This window comes from Prionailurus viverrinus, chromosome F2, assembly GCF_022837055.1.
Source record: "Prionailurus viverrinus isolate Anna chromosome F2, UM_Priviv_1.0, whole genome shotgun sequence".
Taxonomy (NCBI): domain Eukaryota; kingdom Metazoa; phylum Chordata; class Mammalia; order Carnivora; family Felidae; genus Prionailurus; species Prionailurus viverrinus.
In genome coordinates, this window is record NC_062578.1 from 72,981,000 (window position 1) to 73,003,173 (window position 22,174).

The 22,174-nt window shown below is 51.5% G+C and overlaps 1 protein-coding gene across 1 annotated transcript in view; it reads right to left on the bottom strand.

Annotated features, from left to right (window-relative positions):
- Positions 1 to 20,728: 20,728 nt before the first annotated feature.
- ADCY8 (adenylate cyclase 8) overlaps positions 20,729 to 22,174 on the bottom strand; it is a 223,380-nt gene continuing 221,934 nt past the window's right edge. Inside the window, exon 18 of the mRNA XM_047842372.1 lies at positions 20,729 to 21,216. Coding sequence (XP_047698328.1) covers positions 20,729 to 21,216 — 488 coding nt within the window. The remainder of the gene's footprint in view (positions 21,217 to 22,174) is intronic.

Sequence of the window (22,174 nt, forward strand, 5' to 3'; positions counted from 1 at the left end):
AAGAAAGAAACAAAGTATTTACTATATAGTGATTGAAATGCAGGTAAGGGATGAGCAGGTGTTCAGAAGGAAAGTCCTTTAGATTACAAAAGTGCTCCAAATCCCTGGGTATAAAACCAGAAGAATCTATGAGGACCACAAAGGCCAGCGTTGAGTCATTATCGCTGGCTCACAGACATAAACAGGTGCATTATCTCTTTTTAATAATGAAACCTCAGTCGAGTGGGAACTTATGTATTTATCCAATGGAAAATTTCTTGATTGCTTTTTATGTGCTGGATACTGCGCACCTGTTAAATAAATACGCTTCTTGCCCTGGAGTTGTTGACGGTTCGATCTGTAGAGAGAAAGAAAAGCTGGTGCGTTTGGATGAGGGTTGCAGTTAGGATCAGAACCCTGCCCCGGAACACTGGGAATGGGAATATGAGCCCTGGTCCTTAGGAGAACTGCTCTGGAGATGGTTTCCACTATGGCGGAAGCTACTGCATTGCCTACCTTTCCACGTCTAGATTCCTCCAGCTTCTGGGAGTGTTGGCTGCTGAGGACTCACGTCAGTGTCCTTCTCTGGGGAGCCATCTGGGGCTTCATCCTAGTTTCCACCCTCATCCCAGGGCAGCCTGCATCCAGTGATGTGGATATGACAAAGGCTGGGCTCCCTCTTCTCAATGTGAGACAACTTTGAAGGACCACCTTAACTCCAGGCTGCAGCGCAAAGCAGCTCAGCTATTTGGGTCATATGGTCTGGCAGCCCGTAAGGCATGAGAAGTCTCTGTCATGCGAAGACTCTGTGAAGAATTTGTGGTAAGCTGCAAGAGAATGCTCACAATGTAAGGCGTTGGAGGTTGTATTAGCTATAGCAGAGAACCACGTGCTACCCAAAAAGCATCATCTGACACTTGATCACTTGGGACAGCAAGGGACCCTGTGGCCAGGAGTTCTAAACACACAGAGCCCAGGGTTGTAGGGTTGCCAGGGGAAGGAAAAATGTCCCAGTGGGTCACTGGGAGTGATGGCAATCATGGCCTTTCCTCCTTCTATCCCTGTACTCCAGGCCCCCTGTATCCTATCGACTGGGGACATACACCATGTTACGATCGTTTGTCTTAGGGTATATCCTGGAGGCTGCTGCTCACTCCTTATAAAGCATTTCTCCAAACTGGTGTTTCCTTTGTACCTCCAACGGGCCATTTCATCTCTCTGTTATGTTGTAAGATTCTGGGTGGTGTGGTATGGTTAAAGAGAAGTGGGTCCCCTGGTCGTGTGGCCATTATCCTTCCTTTGCTGTAGAGTGGGAACCTTCGTCCATGTTGATGTTACGCAGAATTGTATGTTAGTGGATCACTTCTTTCATAAGCTCTCAGATTATGGTGCCGTCCTACGTCTTATGGGTGAGAAAGACTCATAACCAGAGAGACGGGATTCCATCGTCAGCATCCGTGTTGTACTCGGCAAATAAGTCAGCGTGCGGTAAATGTTAGCTATATTAATACTTTCTCCATCACAGGTAACTGTCAAAATGGTAATCTTCCCTGAAGTAGGTAGAATTGATTGATTCTATCTGTCCTCCCCGTGGCGTGGCTGTTAATAAATTTCTCTGTGGAGATCTTCAAACAGACGAAATGGATGGTCTAATGGTGAAGCCAATAGTTTAAAATCGCCTGCTGTATTTCCCAACTAAGAGACAGAGTGCTCCTGCATGCAGAGCAGCCCCAGGATGGAACTGTTCTCCTTTCTTCAGTCCAGAATGCTAGTGAGGGGCTGGACTGATCAGAAAGGGGAATGATATAAAGATAACATTTAATAAAGGGGATTCATGGTGGTTACATTCATTTAAATGCTTCTGGATCCACAAATTCTTATTCAGAGTCCAAGCTACTTGCAAAATATATGAATCCATCAATGAAAAACTTCCAGGATATTTTCTTTGTTTGCTTAACTTTGAACACGTTTGGGGAGCTCTGGTGAGGAACTTAACACAGAAAGAGTCAGTGACCCCGGGGTGGGGGCGGGGGTTGACCCAGAGTCTCTAACTGTGTATTTATTTGTTGAACTGGCTTTCAGTGGACCCGGGAAACAAAGAAAGTTGACCGCGTCTAAGAATATGGAAAGCTAGGGCAATGCTTTGTCAGTTATGACGAAAGCATTCTCTACTTGAGAGCTGCGAGAAATAAAAAAATTCTTTTGTCATTTTAATAGCACCTCGTCCTCCATTTTCTTCCCTTGCATGCCCTCAAGCTAATTTTGTTGGTTTCGTTGGCAGATTCAACACTCACGTTGGACTGGTGTTTTTAATCCGTCCTCTAAGATCAGGGGCTATTGGGTTGGAAGAGAACCCATCTTGGCCATCACTCTTAATTTTTCAGTTAAAGAAACCGAGCTCCACACAGGTTTAGCTGGTGGCCCAAATCGTATGCCAAGGAGCTGGGATCCAAAACAGAACTGTGGTCCCAAGGTACATGTGGTCATGCGCTTTCTGCTGCATCAGTGGCCACTGTTCCTCCTGTTCTAGAAGAATGGAAACAGAGACCAGCAGGGACTGAAAGGAAGAGGCGACAGTGGGTCATGTCCCTGCCCTTGTCATACTTGCACACGACTTTCTGGCTGATGCATCAGTGCTCCATTTTGGGGGTGCAGCCATGAGGCCATCTCAGAGGGACAGTCTGTTGGCACGTCTTAATTAAGATCCCTTGACAAGAATCAAGATACTGGTATTAATAACTAGCCGATATTTTTGGAATACTGAATATGAGCCAGCTGTCGATACATTGTACGCTTTAATCCTTCACAACAGCTTTAGAAGGAGACCGCGGTGATGGTCCCACTGATGGGTAGGAAACCGAGGCACAGAAGTGAATTAATTGCCCAAGGCCACCCAGAGGAGAAAGGACAGAGCTGGGATAGGAGTTCTGCCCTGTTGTCACTGGGACTTTCCTGAGGGCTCACCTCACCACGTGTGCCCAATCGGGGGCTGAAGGGAATCTGTAGGGACAGTGAGCTCACCCTACAGCCCCAATTCCCGGGCTCACAAGGGCTGCCCCAAACACAAATCTAAGCACAAACAGACGCCCTAGAAACACAGCGTGGTGGTAAGGGACACTCTACCTGCTCTGCCCTCCTTTGCTTTCTTTCTATTTTTGATCATGGAAAACACAAGCACTTTTGAAGACAAGTAAATGCCACGTGGGATAATGAATTCACTGTAAGATTTGTTAAAAAAGGCAGAAACAAAACAAAAACGGAAACCACAGTTTGAAGACGTCGCTGAGACAATTAGGGAAATTTAAGTATGGGCTGTATATTAGATAACACTATGATACCCGTGCTAAATTTCTCGAGCACGTCAGCTGCTCATGCCCCAGATCTCAGAGCAAGAACCTGGGAGTGAAGGGTCACGATACCAAATTTGATCAAGTGCCGTTAATTGGTGACTCCGGCTGGAGGGTGGACGGGTGTTGATCGTATGATTCTTTCAATTTTTTTTTTTTGTTTTGTACAACTGAATATTTTCCAAAATGAAACCTGGAAAAAGCCCCCGCTTTTTATGGTTTTCGCACAAGTAACACATTTTCTTTTTTTTTTTTTTTTTTAATTTTTTTTTTTTAACGTTTATTTATTTTTGAGACAGAGAGAGACAGAGATGAACGGGGGAGGGTCAGAGAGAGGGAGACACAGAATCTGAAACAGGCTCCAGGCTCTGAGCCATCAGCCCACAGCCCAACGCGGGGCTCGAACTCCTGGACCGCGAGATCGTGACCTGGCTGAAGTCGGACGCTTAACCGACTGCGCCACCCAGGCGCCCCGTAACACATTTTCTTATAGAACATTCAGAACGTCCGTGAAGAAAAATGAAGGGCAGAAATATAGACTCTTGCCACCGAGAGCGCTGGGTTCCAGAATTTTAAACTCTTCTTCACCGATAGAAAAAGATATTGCGTTATGACCCTGTCACCGTCACGTGGCACGTAGGTGTATGGGTGACTCCAACAAAAGTTTTGCAAGATGACACCTGTCCCTCCTATACACACACCGTTGCCATTTCCACTCAATTTCCCTAAAAAATGCTTGCGGGGCACCTGGGTGGCTCAGTCGGTGAAGCATCAGACTTCAGCTCAGGTCATGATCTCATGGTTCATGAGTTCGAGGCCCACATCAGGCGATATATCTGCTGTCAGCACAGGACGTGCTTTGGATTGTCTGTCCCCTTCTCTCTCTGCCCCTCTCCCACTTACACTCTCTCTGTCTCTCTCAGCATAAACAAATAAAACTATAAAAAAATGCTTGCTTGAGTTACACATCTACGTGGTAGTTTAAGACACGTGATCTAGAATGAATTACTGTTCGTTGGTAAGCGTTTTAGACCCCAGGTTTCTCTTCTACAAACTTCCCACTCTCTGTGCTTTTATCGGAGGGCTTCCCGGACTTCCCAGGAGAATTTAGGACAGAAACCAGTTTGCCTTTCCGAATCTTGGGAGATTATCCTGACCTCATGCTGCCCAGAAGCAATGCGTCTCAGATGGGCGTGCCTGCCCTCCAGTGAAACAACCTTCATGAAATCTCAACAGAAATAAGTCCCCCTCCGGATGGCGACATCCTCTCTCCCCTCCCGGCCAACGTTGCCAAAACGACCCACGTCTCGTTACGGACCGACGGAACCTTAGCGGGGGAGACCAGAGAAACGGGCCAGTACAATCCACTCTTCAGTTTAGATGTACTTGCCCCCATGGATCCCACTTCCAAAGAGCTTGGACAGTCAGAACCTGAGAGCTGGGCCAGGATGTTTCTCCTTTCTTGGTGCCCTGGGACTGCTCAGAGCCATACGGTGTCCTCAAAATATCTGGCATCAAAAGATGTCATAGAACAGCAAGCTTACATAAATGCTCCACGGCAAACATGGGAAGGATGACTAACCCCGGTTCTCTTTAAATATCTAGTGGAAGCCCAAGCGCTGAGGAGGGTCCCTCCCTCCCTCCCTCCTTTCCTTCCTTCCTTCCTTCCTTCCTTCCTTCCTTCCTTCCCTTTTCCTTCTCCCCCTCCTCTTCCTTCTTCTTCTTCTTCTTCTTCTTCCTCTTCCTCTTCCTCTCCTTCTCTCTCTCTCTTTTAGAAAATAGCTTGACATCTTGCACTCTCTCACTATGGCAACCATCCCACTTGATTATCATTACTTGCCTTTTCTGCTAATGTATAGGTTTGGGGAGGGATGTGTGAATGTCCCCGTGCCCTGTATTCTGAAAACCTAGCATGGAGTCAAATTATTTATTAAATGAAGGAATGAATGAACCTTGGGTGTAGTGACACATCTCCAAGGGTAGATAAAGAAACACAGGTCACTGGGGAGCTTTTGCAGCACCAGCCAGTAGAACAGAGGGGAGAGAAGTGTAAGCTGAACCTTCCTGGTCTGGAAACCCTCGAGCGGAGCACCCAGGACGTTCCTTTCCCTCCATATGTGCCCACAAATGTGTCTGCTCTGGTGTCTGCTCAGCAGCCACATTTTCATGGGCACCGAACTTTCAAAAACGAACACTGGCCATGATCCTCGCTTTCTCTGTTCCAACCTTGACTCTAGTGCCAAACTCTGGACTTCACACAGACATGGCAAGAATGGGTGGATGTTGTGGAATAAACCGTATAGCGGTGGTTAATTCATGGTTTAGGCAGGAGGAGTGCCTGCACTCACACACTCGCATACACTCACACAGTCAACAGAAAGACAAATAACTCATCTGTTTATCTCCTTTAAAGGACTTTGAGGCCTTCCAGTTATGGTGGCTTGAAGAGACAGGCAAATCCTCTTGGCCAAAAACAAGTGTGAAATTGGACAAAATAATCAAACAGGCCAGTTTAGGGCTCTGACAATCGACCATAGGCAGACAAGAAATTGAGAAGTGTATTTTTTAATAGCTTTATTGAGATGTAATTTACATAAAGTTAGCCTGTTTAAAGTATTGGATGTAATAGTCGTTTTTGGCACGTTGATGGGATTGTGCCAGAGAAACGTTTATTTGGTGCACTTGGTGAAGGGGGTGTGGGTCTGCGGTCTTCTCGCCTGGAGCTGCCCCCTTGGCTCCTTCAGCTTGGGGCTGGCCTCAGACACCCTGAGCTCTGCTGAAAGGGGCCGTGTGAGGTGGGACAGGGGCCGAACACCTGCACCGCACCAAGGGAGAGCTGCAGGCGTGGTAAGTGGCTGAGGCAACAAAACCATTATTTTATGAGACACAACAGACGCAAACAAAATGCCGTTAATGATACCTGACATCGATTGCACGATGTGTCTTGATTTCAGAGATGTTAAAATGTGGATCTTGGAATGGATAGAAGAATATGGGAGGAGCAGGAGTTAGAGGGGTATGTGGCCGGGAACATGGAAGGTGCAGATGAGGTTGACTTTGAGTTGTTACATGAGGGACAGATCAGGCAAGTGGTCCAAAGCTCAGCAGGCAATCTGAAGTGCGGATGCGGACTTGGTATGTCACTTAGGGGTGGTTTTGGAACCAGAGGCGACGATCTGATGGCCCAAGAGAGTGTGGAGAGCAGGGCCTAACACTAACCTCCCCGCTCCAGCCTCCTGCGAATTGTGACAACCAAAAATAGCTATAGATGTCGTCAAATGTCCACCAGGGGAGAATTTGCTCCCCACCCCATTCCTTTTGAGAACTACTGGGGTAGAGAAGAAGGAGGAGGAAGCCGAGGGGATACCTCGGCTTTAAGATATACTTACATAATGAACACAGGGTAACTGAGAAGGAGCTTGGTATTGATTAAACAATGGCGTGCCTAGTTTTTCTTTTCCCTTTTTGCATTTCACTTGGTGTGTGTTCTCTGGCCTTACAGTGAGCAGGCAGTGCTGAATTTCTGTTGCTAGTCTGCAGTAGTTCGGGTGTCACTTTTCAAACTTGACCACCCATGGCTGCATGACCCTGACCACTATCCAGCTGCATGGCCTTGACCACTCAGTGTTGCATGGACTTGACCGCTGCCCAGCTGCATGGTCATGACCACCCATGGCTGCATATCTTAGACCACTATCCAGCTGCATGGCCTTGACCACTCAGTCCCGCATGGCCTTGACCACCGTCCAGCTGCATGGTCATGACCACCCGTTGCTGTATGGCCTTGATGACCATGCTTCAAATTCCCCTTTCTTCTTCCTCCTTCTCTTCCTCCTTCTCTCCCTCTCTTCTTCCTACCCTCTTTTTTCATAAATATTTATTGGAAGCCATGTCAATCTTGATTGGAAAATCATTAGGATATGAGCATACAAATGAATGTATTATTAGCCGTTGTAATAATGGCTATGAAGGAAACCTACGTCTGACAACCTCGAAAATCCCTGTTAATCCTCCACTCCATGAACAACATGTGTTCAAGGGACTTCATGGCCTCTCAGGGATGACTTGGTGGCATGGTGTCCCTGTCAGTGAATTTCGGAGGATGCATGTCCTGGGTACGAAGGAAGCTGTGGAGACAGACTGTCCCACGTACGAGCCTTGTGACTTTGGCTAAGCTCTCCAGTCTTGTCTGGGATAAGCCTAAACTGGGATATAATAGTATATCATCCATGTAATAGGATTGTGGAGAGGTCTAGATGAGATCATTCACGATACGTGCTCGGACCAAAGCCTAGAGTGTAGTCCGTGCCCAGTAGATACTGTGCAGCTGCGAGGGTCTTGGAGCACATTGCCAGGAAGTGGGGTTGAGAGTGGGGTGGTGGGCAGGGGGCAGCCCAGACGATAGGCTTAAGGGGATAGTGCCAACAGGGATGGAGAAAGGAGAACACATTTCAGGTAGAGCTAGTAAGTAAGAGTAGGGCCTGAGGAGTTTTGGAGACAAGGGGGTCCCAACAAGCATGGGACCAGCAGTGCTGGTGCTCTATCAGCGTTAATGCCCGGGGCAAGGGTAAGGTGGGAACCATTACTTTGACCTTGAAGAGGGAGGACAGGAGGAGGCAGACAAACTGGGAGCACCTGTGGGGCCAAAAGTGTCAGCAGCCTTGGAATAGGAGAGAGGGTGGGCTTTAGGGGGCTTCAGTATGGCTTCGTATGGTGCGAGAGGGGGCCTGGAGGGAGCAAAGACTCAACCAGCCTTCCGGTCAGCTTCCAGCACAATCTCATCCATGCTCGGTGCTCAAAAACCCCTGGCAGTGGGATGAAGAAACCATAGACGGTCTAGGTCACATAGGTCTGGTTATTCCAATTTTGCAGGTGATCAGAGACACTTAATGTTTTGCTCAAGGTCACACGGCTGGAAAGTGGTAGGGCCAAGGCTTAAACTCAGGTCTCCGGGGTCCTGCGGCTCTTTCCTTTGAGCATACTGTGGCTCTGTTAGGATTTACTGTCTGGTCCCTGACTCCGAGCCAACCTCCCGTCCTCCTGATGGACTATGGGAAGGCAAGAGAGTGATGGGCCAAAGGAGTTCTCAGTTCCAATCCTAACGGTCCATGTCCCAGCTGTGTGGTCTGGGCAAACGTTTTAATTCTTTAAACCACATCATCTCCTCTGTCAAATGAGAAGGACACAGCCTTTGCGCAGCATTACCTGACCGCCAGCTAGAATGCAAGCTCTGTGAGGGCAGGGACTGTCTCTTTTGTCCACTGACTCTTTGTCCAGCACCAGCACCGGGAACAGTGCCTGGTCATTGCTGGAGTTAACCTCGGATGAGCATCCATCCCACCGTTCAGGCTTTTATTCCGAAGTTCGACCACAAGATGGCAGCAAAGGAAAGCGGGTCCCCATGACAAGGCTGTGGCCGGTCCAAGGGCCTCTCAAGACTTTTTGGGTTGCTGGTCTCCCTGAATTAGGAAATCGAGGGCTCTCGCTGTTCCCTGAGCTTCCCTGTGCACCTAATTACTATCCTGTCTGCAGTGGCCCAGGGCTGCTCACACGTGAAGAGGTAGCTTTCTGACCTTGGTCTAGTGGAGCTTTCAGTGGGAGCTTGTGTCTTAACTGGTCCCCACCGGGGCTTTGGGGACGGGGGGGACGAGGTCAGCCTGGGATTGTGGGTGAGAGGCTAGCGTTTGGCATGTCGTGGCGGTCTCTACAGGCTGATTACGAATCCACACCATCATCTCACTTCGAGACCGGTGTCATGATCATGGGCGGTGCCTTCAGATTTCAGGTTGCTTCCCATATCTTGGCCAGAGCAAATAATGCAGCAAGAAACATAGAGCTTACCCTTCCTTTTCCGTCCAGGGCTCTTTGCCCACTCGTGGCAGGATTCTGGGAACCAGAACTCCTCTCTGGACCACCCTGTTCTCCTCCTGGCTCAGGAGCTAAGCAGCTGGGCGGGGCTGGTGGGGGACTTTCGACACGGGATCCCGTTGAGCTCCCGAGAGCGGGACAGCTAATCCCTTTCCACATAGGTGGGAAACTGAGGCTCGGAGAGATTAAATAACCGTCCCACATACCGAAACTCAGAAGAGGTGAAGGCAGGCTTTGCGGCCAGGATTCTGTCGCCTCTGAATACGGGTGCGACCTGAAATGAAAAAGGGAAACAGAAGAATTCTGACTTCCGCTCAATCTCTCTCATTTCTTGGCCCCTTTAACTGTGCCTCCTCACCTCACCTCAATCCTATTAGCTGCGATTCTGACCTCCAAAGGGGATTCAAACCTTCTGGTGTCTCAGGCATTTGCATCAAGATTCCGGCACTCTCTGTAATTGGTAGTTACGGGCCCACTTCAAAAAGCCTTCCTCCCCTGCCCGCTTTCTGTCTCCTTTTACTGTGCTGGGCAGGAGCGACTGGCCAGCGCCAGCTCCCGGCCTCCTCAGGACTGGACGCAGGTGGCCCCCCGCTTTCCTGTTCCCTGTTGATCCTCTGCCCCCTCCCCTCCAGGAGCTTAGCCCCGGGTGGCAAAGGCCGGCCTCCCTGCCTGCCCGTGGCTCTGCAGCTAAGTGGCATTTCCTCTGCGGTGCTGGAGGTGCGCCAGGCGGCCCCCATGCTGCTCTCTGCGGTCTCTCTGCCCGGCCCTCACCCAGGGATGGTGACATCAATGAAAATGAGGCCAGCGGAGAGTGAATTTAATAAGCACGGGAAAGACTGCAGTCTGAGACTGAGGCTTGAGCTAAATGGGGCTGTGGGGTCTTTAAGCAACAGAGAAAATCAGCAGTCTGAACACAGGCGCAGGTAACAGACCCCAGAGGCCCTGGGCCGTGGCCAGGGGACATCTTGGACCCGCAAGGTTCCATGTAAAGGGGATGCCGGCGGGTTCTGGCCGAGGACACCGACTGAGGGCTCCGAGTCCGGGGTGGGGTGGGTTATCCGCACTCTTCCCTCAGCTCCCCTGCTCTCTGGCCCAGGACACCCCCTTGGAGGACTTTTTGGATCCATTTGTCATCTGTGTGGTCGGAAGACCGTGGTAGATGGCATGGGACCTTCTGCCCCTCCTCCGTGCCCTCTAGCCCTCCCGGTCCCCACAAGGAAAGTGAGTTCAGGACACTCACAGGGCACAGACTGGCGAGCTGGCAGGGTTATATCCCACAACACAGGGGCCTATCCTCTGCTCTTTTCTTAGACTTCCTGTCTCTCTCTATGGGGCAGAATTGGTAAACTGAGCCAGGACCCTCCCTAACCCCCTTCCAGCTTGAGATCTGGCCGTCTCTTCCTGTCACCCTGCCCTGTCACCCTGCCCTGTCACCCTGTCCTGTTTCCCCCGGTTGGAGAGGTAGGATGCTGGGTGTGTAAGCGGCCAGCACAGCTCAACTTTAACCAGAGGGCAGGTCCCCCGGGGTCACTGTCGGCGGGGCCAGCGGCGAAGAAAGCGGTACTCCGACTCCGCGGCTGCTGTTGCGTGTGTGTGCGCGCGTGCACATATGTTGACAAAGACCCCCCCTTGACGACTATTCGTCAGGGCTCCTCCGAGCCCTCTTCGCAACTGGACCTCAACCTTGGCCTTTCGTATCTGTCCTGTTCTCGCTGGGTCTGCCTAGAGCAGTTTGGGCAAGAATCCCGCTAAGTCATCCCTGCCACCCTGGATACTGGATCAGGTTCTTCAGCCCCACCTTTGATGCCCCCTTCCTCAGCCTCCCGGCGATTTTCCATCCACTGGCCCCTCCCCCGCTCCTTGGTTGTAAATCCCCAGTTGTCCTTCTATTCCTTTGGCGTTGACATCCATTTCTCTCCCCTGTGATTCCCTACGCCGTGATCTTGAATGAAGTCTTCCTTACCATTTAAAACATTTTTAAAGTTTATTTATTTATTTAGAATCCTAAGCAGGCTCCTCCTCCCTGTCGGCACAGAGCCCCATGTGGGGCTCGATCCCACGAACTGTGAGATCACAACTGAGCCGAAATCGAGAGTCCGATGCTCCGCCCGCGGAGCCACCCAGGCGCCCCTTTCTTACCATTTTAATAAGGGTCAGAATAATTCTCTCTTTAGTAGTGTGTGTTTGTGTAAGTCTGTGTAGAAAGAGCTTTCTCAGCTCACCCTTAAGGAGGAAGGGGAGAAGGAAAGGCAGGATTAGGACACCTCTGTGTCCTCAGCTCTAAGAGCAACATTTTGACAACGTAACGTGTTCACATGATCCGACCGGGTCAGGCTGATCCACTGGAATGTAAGCGCCAGGCAGCGGTGGGGGACGGGGCTGTGTGTTTTGTTCGCCACTGTGTCCTCCCACCTAGAAGAGAAGGAATGTATATTGGAAGAAAGAATAACTCTATGCCCAGGGGCCAGCGCTGAGGGTGATGTGCCATATGGGTTGGGGGGGGGGCGGTCCCTGGTGTTTGGCAGTGTGGGATGATGTGTGGTGCCATCGGTCACGGAGTGACCTGAGAGTGAGCTGGACACGGTCCCCCCCTCCTGACTGGTACCGTGTAGTAAGAGGAAGTCATCGATTAAGCACGCGATAACGTGAAGTCTGGCAGTGCTGATGGGGCAAAGTATGGCAAACTTGGAGGCACGAGTGAGAACAGATGACCCTGTGTAGCGGGGGGACAGGGAAGGTGCCCCAGAGCAGTTACTTCTAAGGTGAGTCCTTGGGCCGTCCCAGCAGGCTGGGGGGAAGGAAGTGGTCTTTGTCTGCCTGGGGCATGGAAGGCGGCGGGCACGAGTTAGAGACATGGCTGGAGAGGGGTCAGGGACCAGGTCTGGAAGGGCTTTCCAGAGAGTTTAGGCTGTTTCCTGTCAGCGGGCACACCTGCATCCTGCTGGTTTGCATCTTCCCTCCTGTGTTCATTTAGTGGTTCGTTCGTTCATTCATTTATTCATTCATTCAGCAGATGATCTGCGGCCACCGCATCAGCCACAGTGTTAGAAGGAAGAAAGTGACATGGTCCCAATCTCGAGGACTTCACGTCTGATGGGGAAGCTTGAGGTGCCGTCACTTAGTTATTTGGACTCCGCACCCCCTTCCTCCAATGCATCCCTTCCTACGTGAGGCCCGGATGCTGTTGGCCTTGACGTTGGCCAAGGTACTATTTTTCAGAGGTTGGATTCTCCGGAAAAGAGAGATCCCTTTTATTTAAGCAAGGGGGGACTCGGCGCATTGCATTTTAAACTATTAGTGTGAACTGTGACCTCCTCTGTAATTAGCAGATGGGGAAGTCACAGGCAATTAGCAGCGCAGGGTGACAGCACCTGGACCGAGAGGCAGCACAATGTGCTGTAGTGCGCGGTGGGGAGCTGGAAGGGACAGCCCCCGCGTGCTGGTTGTCGCTGTCAACTTGGACCCACTGTCACCCTCCTGTAAGGTCTTCTCTCCATCACAGAGGAGCCAGGGAGTGTACCCTAGAATCACCTCCTCCACGGAGTCCTAGGTGACAGTTTTCTAAGGTGCACGGTGTTTGAGGGCTCTGGGGTCTGATCAAGGGAAAATAGGCAGCCATGTCGACTGTAGCTTGCTCAAGCTTTCTTCGGGCAACATGCTGATGGGTTTGCACTCCAGTTCACCCGGCCCCAAAGTCCACACACTTAACCACTAGATGACACGGTTTCACTGGATTCCAGGAGGGTGGGCTTAAAGTCAGACAGCTGTTATGGGAGAAAGGATTCACGGCAGGATCTTAACCAGGAGTGTGTGTGTGTGTGTGTGTGTGTGTTTGTGGTTGTGTTGGCAAGGGGTCAGGAGAAGGGAAGGCAGGTAGGTTGGAGAATCTTCTGGACGGGACTCAGCTGAGCTGGGGTTCCGGGAGCTGCTCTCAGGGCAGCAGGGGCAACAGGAAGCTAGAAGAGAAGACGAGTTCCTTCACAGAGGACTGGACTAGAAGCTCATGGGACATCCAGGTGGCCTTGCCTGGAGTCAGTGAGATGTTTGATTTCCCAGTTCAGGAGAGAGGAGCGGGCGTACCATCTAGGTGTGAGAATCACCAGCAGAGGTGTGGGTGATGTCATGGGAAGAATTTCCGATGGATGGAAAGGGGAAGCGTGGAGGGGGAGAAGGCAGCTTAGGATCGGGGAGTCAGACAACTGCTCTAAGAAGCTTGACTGAGGTCGGGGAGGTCGAAGTGACACCGTCAGGGACGGCGCTGGACGGCCAGGGGAGGCGAGGGTTCAGGAGGGAGGGAGCAGTGGCTGAATCAAACTCTTTGTCAAGGTCAAGCACCATGACTGTCTGTCCAGCTCGGACCTTTCCTCTGAACTCCACGCGCCCATGCAGGTGGGCAATAGACACCTCAACTTTACCTGCCCGGAAGCGAACCTGTGGCTCCCTCACCCAAACCCAGCTCCTTCTCCTGCACTCTGAATCTCAGCACCCTTCTAGTTCATCGGTCCTCAAAGCGTGGTTGTCCTGGCCCCGTCTCCTCCATAGCTCACATCCAATCCCTCATCGAGTATCATGAGCTCAGTGTGTACATATCCAGATATACCCAGAATCCAACCACTTCCTGCCCCCGCAGCTCCCAGCGTGGTGCAGGCACGTCCGTATCTCACGGGTTATTGCACTGACCTCCTGACTCGTCACCCTGCTTCTGCCCTTTCCCTGTCGCTCTAGCACAACACAGCAGACAGATGTCACTGCAAAAAAATACGTGACTCCTCTGCCCCAAACCGGTCTCATTTCACGGGTGGCCCATCTCGTTCGGAGGAAAGCCCTTAGTGTTGAGGGGACATCCAGGGACCAAAGGGTGTGGGTGTGCCAGTCTCTTTCCTGCCTGGCTGCTGAGAGATTTGTTTCAAAACTCAGTATTTGTCCAGCCCCCCACCTCCTCCCCCATGCCTTCACTAAAACCAGTTTAACAATCCCAAGTACGGTCATCTGAACAAAAGAGATGTATTCCTTTCAATCAAGAAGACGCATATTTCGGGGCACCTGGTTGGCTCAGCTGGTGAAGCGTCTGACTCTTGGTTTTGGCTCAGGCCATGATCTCACAGTTTGTGGGTTCGAGCCCTCTCTCATTGTGGAGCTTGCTTGGGATTCTCTCTCTCTCTCTCTCTCTCTCTCTATCTCTCTCTCTCTCCTCCCCTTCTCTCTCTCTCTCAAAATAAGTAAGTGAACTTAAAAAAAGATACTTCTTTCGGCAGGAACATGGTAAATGTCAAGGGATGTGATGTTTTCTACAGGAGGCTGGGGTTTCCCTGGCTATGTCTGCACACCCATCAGAGGCCAGCCTGAAGCCCCCAGCTGCCACCAAGAGAGGGCATTTCTCTCCGAGACTGGTGCCCAAGGGAAGGTGTTCCAAAGGGTCCATTGCTTGGGCGACTTCAATAGTTTCTTTGGGGGCTAGTTTGGTCATTTCTGAAGAACAGCAAGCTGTCACTCAGAAGAACCCTTGGTCAATTGTTCACCGCTTGCTCCGGGCATGTCATACAACTGTCTTTCCCGTTTTTAATAATCTCTACCCCGTGGGGACAGTGAAGGTGGCTAACGGTGGGACTTCAGGCGTTAAGAAAAGAGGTTGGCTGCTGGCATTTGTAATGATCATCAGCCTTATAAATGTGCATTGGAGGGAAGGAGTCAGGACAAGCAACAAGAAACGTTTTCCAAGCGATGGCATTTCCCTATTTTTCTTCTGTTGCTGAAATGTTTCTTTGGACTGGGCACCAGGGCCACATTCCTGGTTACAGAGGAGGGATGGGTGTCGTGGAACAGTCCTTCGGAATGCAGATGCCCAGTGTGTGTGTGTGTGTGTGTGTGTGTGTGTAAGCTTATGCGTACACAGACTGAGAAGGGGCCGAGTTTCGGGTTGGGGCCCAGCCGTGTGGGGCAGAGGTGGGTGTGGAGATGTGGGCACCAGAAGCGGAGTGAGGACGAGGGTCGTGGGGGCTGGCAGGCATCACAGGCTTCCAGGGGACCTCCAGCCAGCCTCACTCGGGCTCATGGGGCAAGGAGGACCTACGCGATGTTCAGGCCACAGCGTGGCCTTACTTGCAGTGAGCAAAGGAGAAGAGGTCAGAGCACCCATGTGGAGTCAAAGGTCACGAGACAGGAGTCCGGCTCTCTGCACTGGCTCCAATTCCGGTCCTGGTTGTTGAATCTTGACCAAACGTGTCCCCCTCTTTGGGCTTTCGTTTTCGTATATACAAAAATCGAGACTTCGGGCCACATGTGATCTGTAAGCTCTTTTCAGCTTTCACGCTTTAGGTTTAGATAGAGCTTTTAAAACGTTCATTTTTACTGATTTTTATGAGCCTGGGTGTGCTGGAATATTGAGATAACAATCCCTCTCCCTGACAGTTGTTATGAAGGTCAACTGAAATCATTTTTGGAAATGGGCTTCACAAACTGTAAAGCACCCTGCAAATGTTAGTTCTCATTACCACGATCGTTAGGATAATGTCAAGACAGGAGTCAGTGAATTACGAAAGAACTATATTTGAGATTATTTCCAAACGGGAGCTGATGGCACTTGAGGCAAGCTGTCTGTTTTATAAAAGGGAAAGACAGGTGCATGGAGTCGACTGAGAACGCTTTGGATGCTCACGCAAAGAATGGCGATATTCTCTTCCTGGGGCCAGAGGGCAGGATGGTGGCCGGAGGTGTGTGGCTGATGGGCAATTAATAATTCAAATCGGCACAGGGTGCTATGCTTCAGGGCACCCGGCCCCCTGGTAACTCATCAATAAAATATTGGGTTCGGTTGTTTGGAGCCCACAGCTAATCTGAGAGCAGCACTCTCGCTTGGAAATGCTGGTTGGCACAGGGAAGCAGAGCGTCAGAAGAGCCTGCGGGTCTGGAATAAAAATGTCAGGGAAGGAAATGAATCTCCAACACCCTTTCTCTCACTGCCTCCGAAAGGGCAGCCTTGAAATCTGGGTCAGCAGTGGTTACTGCGGCCCTGGGAAGATTCGGCCCCGGCCGTGCACGGTGTCGAGCCGGCTCTCTCCGCAAGGTGTCTGCCCACCTCTGTTCCGGGAGGGCTCCAGACCCTCTGGCTCAGGGTGGGATCCCCAAGGGTCCAGTGAAATCCTCTGCAGCTCTTCAGGTCAATCCACATGCTTTACTTTGGCTTAATTATACCTTTTTATCATTATTATTATTTATGAAAAATAAATTTATTATGCATTTTATTTATCATTTTTATTTTTAACATTTATTTATTTTTGAGAGACAGCATGAGCAGGGGAGGGGCAGAGAGAGAGGGAGACACAGAATCCGAAGCGGGCTCCAGGCTCTGAGCTGTCAGCACAGAGCCGGACAAGGGGCTCGAACTCACGGACTGTGAGATCATGACCTGGACTGTGAAGTTGGATGCTTCACCGACTGAGCCACCCAGGCGGCCTTCATTGTTTTCATTATAAAGTAACGTACACTCCTTAAAGCAAATTTTGTAAATGCAGACAAAGAAACAAGGCTTAAAGACAAGGGGGAGTGACCAATGCCCATTATTTCAGAACAACCTTCATGTGTGATGTCAATGAGAAGCTATGCTGGGGTGTGGCAGAGGGCCAGGCTGCTGGGTGACGAGACACTCGGTCGCTTGCCATCCGTACGGCAGCCTTACGAGGCGTTGTGGGTGGACAACCATTTATCGACACTTCAAATTCCACAACGTTCTAAGCGCTGACGTTTGTTTTCTAAGGAATCTGGGGGCAAAACGCGACCTGCAATGGGTCCCAGCTTCCTCGTCTGTGACATGGTGATGACAGCGCAGTACTCACTTCCAACTGAAGGAGGGAGGCAGTGGAACTGGTGGGGGAGCATTTCTGACCTCCAGGTGATCCGCCTGACTTTACGGGAGGGCAGAATGCGAGGCAGCCGGGGCTCAGACCCAGCCCTTGGAGGAATAACTTACCTCTTCCCTAAGAGGGGCTGTGCTCATCTCTGGGGAAGGCGTGCATCACCCACACAGGCTGATAAATGCAGTTGGGGGGGGGGGCGCGACAAAAGATGTCATCACTGTCCAGCATACACAGCTGTTGAGAAAGCCCGTCTATTGGGCCTGAACGTCTGTAGACTAAGCCAGGCCCTGTTCTGTGTTTCTCTCTGTATTTCACCATTTGGGGCACTGTTTCCTTGGCCAGAGTTTTTACAGTTGGCATTCCTAAGATCAAATCCAAAATTTCACAAGCAGAATTCAGTGGGGGTGGGGGGGGAAACATGAGGTTGGAGCCCCTGGCTGGAACAGGATGCCAGGTTTGTTTCGGAGTTAAGAGCAGGTTCCCAGAAATCACTTGACATTTGAAGTTCTTTTCGTAAATGAGATGAACAGACCAAAAAAGTAGGCAAACAGAAAACAGCTCTCTCATTTCAAGAAGACTGTCTTTCTTCACCACCCCCTCCAGCCTTGCACAAGGCCCGAGAAGCGGCGTGCCTCTTAGCTACGTCAACCACAGGCCCGTCTCCCGGTTCTGTCTCTGCAGACCCGCTGGGGCCACGGAATGGGCTGACCCGGGGGCAGGGACCCAACGCTTTGGGGCCAGAAAAAATTGGAGCAGAGTTCAGATGTCCACTGGGTAGGGTTCTTGATAATTCAGTGAGGATTCTTGGCACCATTGTGCCTCCTTGCTCCTCTGTTTGTTTATTTTCGGGTTTTTATTTATTTGGAGAGAGAGAGAGAGAGAGAGAGAGAGCATACATGTACAAGTGGGGGAGGGGCAGAGAAAGAGGGAGAAAGAGAGAATCCCAAGCAGGTTCTGCACGGTCAGCACAGAGCCCGACTCAGGGATCGAACCCACAAACCGTGAGATCATGACCTGAGCCGAAACCAAGAGTCAGACACCTCGCCCGCTGAGCCACCCAGGTGCCTCTGCTCCTCTGTTTAATGGAGCCCTGAAGGAAGCCACGTGTCCCATCTCACCCCCCCACCCCCACCCCCACCCCCGTCCCCTCCATGAAGCCTGATTCACTTTAGGGCTCGTCCTCACTGAGTCAGCGACAGGTTCTGGGTGGAGTTTCACCCCCGAAGTGGCAGCACCCAGGAGCCTGGGTCTGGCTTCGTGCCTCCACCTTTGGTTCCTGCCCAGTTATCTTGCTTAGGATGACATTCTTCTAGTCCGGGGACTGGGTCCTGAGTCCCAGCTCAGAGCTTGGGGACAACATCTGTGCTGGGGAAACTCTTTCCCCGGGACTGGATCCATCTCACCGTGGCCTGTCTGCTGCATGCCGCCCATAGAATCCAGAAGGATCCTGCCCTCCGGATCAGACCAAAGCTTGATGGCCCGCATCAAGTCTTCTCTGTCTTTGGGAGACAGTGCTGTCACAGCCTGACTGCCGTCGCCGAGGCCGGCCTCTTTGCCGGGATGTTCGCCGCAGCCCCAGACCCCCAGCTTCCCTCCTCTTCTCTGCGGCTCCAAGTCTCAGAACCCCTGGGCTTTACTTTGTTTCAGTGTCCTCAGAAACTCGCCTGAATAAACCAGGAGGCTTCCTCTGCGTCTGTGAAGACAATGATGAACCCTGGCATCAGAAGGACTTCACAGTTCACCTGATGCCGTCTTCTCATTCCGTTGGGACCTCAGGTAGTTCTCGGGTAGGTGTATAGTTTCTGAGAGCAAAGGCCATTACCCACATGGCTCAAAGTTCAAGGGCCCCCCCGCCTCTGTGCGTCGTGCTTCTCTGGAGACCGTAGTCTCTCTCCTACCTGGGGAGGGGGTCTCGCCTGAAATATTCTGGGGAGGTACTTCCTTGAAAGCGTGTCCACTGGAGGTACGTTTCTTCTAAATGGCTGTTGTTAAGAGTGCAAGAGTTTCGAGAATGGTCGGGATTTCATCCTTCTCCTTCCATCGCTTAAACCTCGTACGTGCCTCCGACACAGAACTTACCAGAGCAGCTCCGCGTTGGCAAAGATGGACTTAGACGAGTGTCGATTCTTACGGAAGAGATTATGCTCCTCGCTGTGTTTCATTTTACTCTTAGTAGTGAACACAGGGAGACCCCGTTCCCTAACTTCCCCTGGAGTGAGGGGGGCCAGTGACGGAGCTCGGGCTGGTGACGGCACTAATGTGCCACTTCCAGGCCAGGTACCTAAGATCTTCTGAGTGACGCTCCTTCCTGCCTGTCTTCTCCTCAGCAGGCTGGACACAGAGGATCAAGCAGAAAGCTCTACGTCCTGAGAGGAAGGAGGTTAAGCCCCGACATCATTGTATGGAGCCCCCACCGCCCTCCACCCCACGCCCCATAGGACATGAATGACAGAAATCTCATCCTGTTTTCGCCACTAACATGGGAGTGATTCTCCATACCGGTCAGCCTTGGCTGACCCATATGGTTCTGATCCAGGTTCTACAATTAATTATACGGTCTGGGGAAAATCCTTTACTTTTCTGAGCTTTCTCATCTGCACGAAACTTTGCTGGTAGTCTTTGTGGTCACAGGAGAAGATCTCAGGAGGCAGTCTTTCCGGGGGAGAGTGAACCTGCCTGCAACAGCTTCCCCACCCACTGCCTTTGGAGCTGGTCCTCCAACAGATCACGTGGGTTTGATCCCACCTCAGGGCCTTTGCCCTTGCTGTTCCTTCCCATGGGGCCACTCTCCTCCCAAGGTGCTTCGTTCTCATTGTTTAGGGCTAATCTTCAACAGGAAGTCCTCAAAGAGGCCTTCCTTGTAGATCCCAGTTACACGGCATCCCCGACCTCCAATTCTCTATCCCAATCGTCCTCCCCAATTTTCTCTGCGGCATCTACCCCTATCTGGAAGTAGATTGCTTATGTATTGGTTTAGAGGAACGTTATGGATTATCCCCACGCTGACTGCTAGTTCTGCGAGGGCCAGACTTTTGCCAGGATTTCTCTGGAGCTTAGGAAAGTACAGGCACAGCTCAACACATGCTGGCTGAGGGCATGCACACAGTACTGAGGGTCGCGTGAGGTCATTACGTAAAGGGTCTGGCACCGGGTCCTGCGCGTGACAAGAGCTCGACAGGGGCGCCTGGGGGGCTCAGTGGGTTGAGCGTCCAACTTCAGCGCAGGTCATGATCGCACGATTTGTGAGTTCGAGCCCCACGGTGGTCTCGCTGGTGTCAGCCTGGCTGGGTAGACCCTGCTTTGGATCCTCTGTTCCCCCCTCTCTCTGCCCCTCTCCCACTTATGCTCTCTCTCTCCCCCCAATAAATAAAACATGAAAAAGTAATAAGGGGCACTTGTGTCGGGTGTCTGCTTACACTTTCCTCTTTCATACTCAGTTGTGAGCCTTTCAAGGTCAAGGGAGCAGGTCTTATTTATCTGTGCTTCCCAAAGAACCTCGCGCATTCGAGGTGATCGATAAATGTCTCTGATTTGAGGAGAAGCTCAAATCCTGTCTTCAGTCTAGTGTATCCCAAGACCAATGAAACCATCCTTGTTCTAAAAAAAATTAAACCTTTTTATTAGTATATTTATTTTATATATAAAAGAAATACAAAAAAAGGAAACACAAAGAAAATGCTTTCATGGCAAATCGGACTTGTCGGCGCCCTCAGCCTGGGCCCCGGGCTCTGGCCCACTGGGTGTCAGCAAAGTCCGCCGGTTGTAGTGGCCCTTGATGATCCCTGTGTTGATGTTCTCATTGAGCAACTGCTTCTGCCTTTGCCTGTTGAGGGACTGGACAAGGCCCAGGACGACCGCGGCCAGTGAGTACTGCCCGGGCAGTCTTCTCGGGGGCAGGATGAACGGGTTGGGTTGGACTCTTCCCAGGAGAAAGTACGTTTTGATTTTCCCTTCCTGCTCACTGATGCCCTTCACGTAGATCTCCCCTCGGTAGTCGAAGGCAAAGCCCTGGTCCTTCAGGATGAGATAGGTCTCCTCGGGGACTTGGATCCTGCCGCTGACCCCTGTGCTGTCCATTCGGCTCGCCAGGTTCACAGTTTTGCCCCAAATGTCATATTGTGGCTTCTTAGCGCCGATGACCCCAGCTACCACGGAGCCGTGACTGATGCCTGCGAGCGAGCAAAGGAGCGAGAGGTAAGAGAAGAGGGACATCACCGAGGTGGCTGCACCCCTGCCTGGGACAGTGAGCAGGGAAGGTATGGTCTCTGTGGATAAACTGCGGGGCCCAGATCCCGCCTCGGCCACTCACTGGGTGAGCTGCCTGGGTCAGTTACTCAGCCTGGGTGGACCTCACTTTCCCCACGTGCCGAGCGGAAGGAAGATGGAATGAGATAATGGGAGGAAAGCCTTGGCCTGGTGCCTGACTACCAGGGACTGCTCCCGAGCAAATTAGGAGAATTTTCACCAGGACGCTGACGTAGCCCGTGGGACCGATGGAGCACTGTGCCACGAGTCAGGACGCTGGGGTCTCCTCCAGCCTCCGCTGTTGCAGTGTTCTGAGAGCCCGGGTAGACCTTTGCCTTCTCTGTTTTAGTCCAGGGCCTGAGCGTCATTCCCTTGGTCCGTGGCACAAGCCTCCCAACGGGCCTCCCTGCCTCCTCCCTTGTCCTCCAGCGGACCAGCCCCCACGCCTGCCACCAGCCACCAGAGCAAGAGGGCTCTGGCTGGTGCGCATCTGGCCAAGTTCCAACCGCTTCAACACCTGCCACGGCCCCTCTTGCCTGTAGGATGAAGCCCAGGCCCCTTGGGATCACAGCCAAGGGCTTCTCGAATCTGGCTCGTCCTGCTTTGCCAGCCTCCTTCACCGCCACCCTCTCCTTCACCTTTGTGTCCGTACTGACCCGCTAGAGTCCCCCCTCACCTGCCGGCCATCGCCCACCTCTGTGCCTTTGTCCCTGCCTTTCTTTCTGCTGGGACTATCATTTCTGCCCAACCCCCACATCTTATTTGGCAAATGCCTTTTAAGACATCTTCGACGCCTCCTCCTTTACGAGACGTAGACTTCTCTGCCAGGAATAATAGCGTTTCACCAAACACGTTGGTGAGCACGTAGGTCTCCTTCTATTG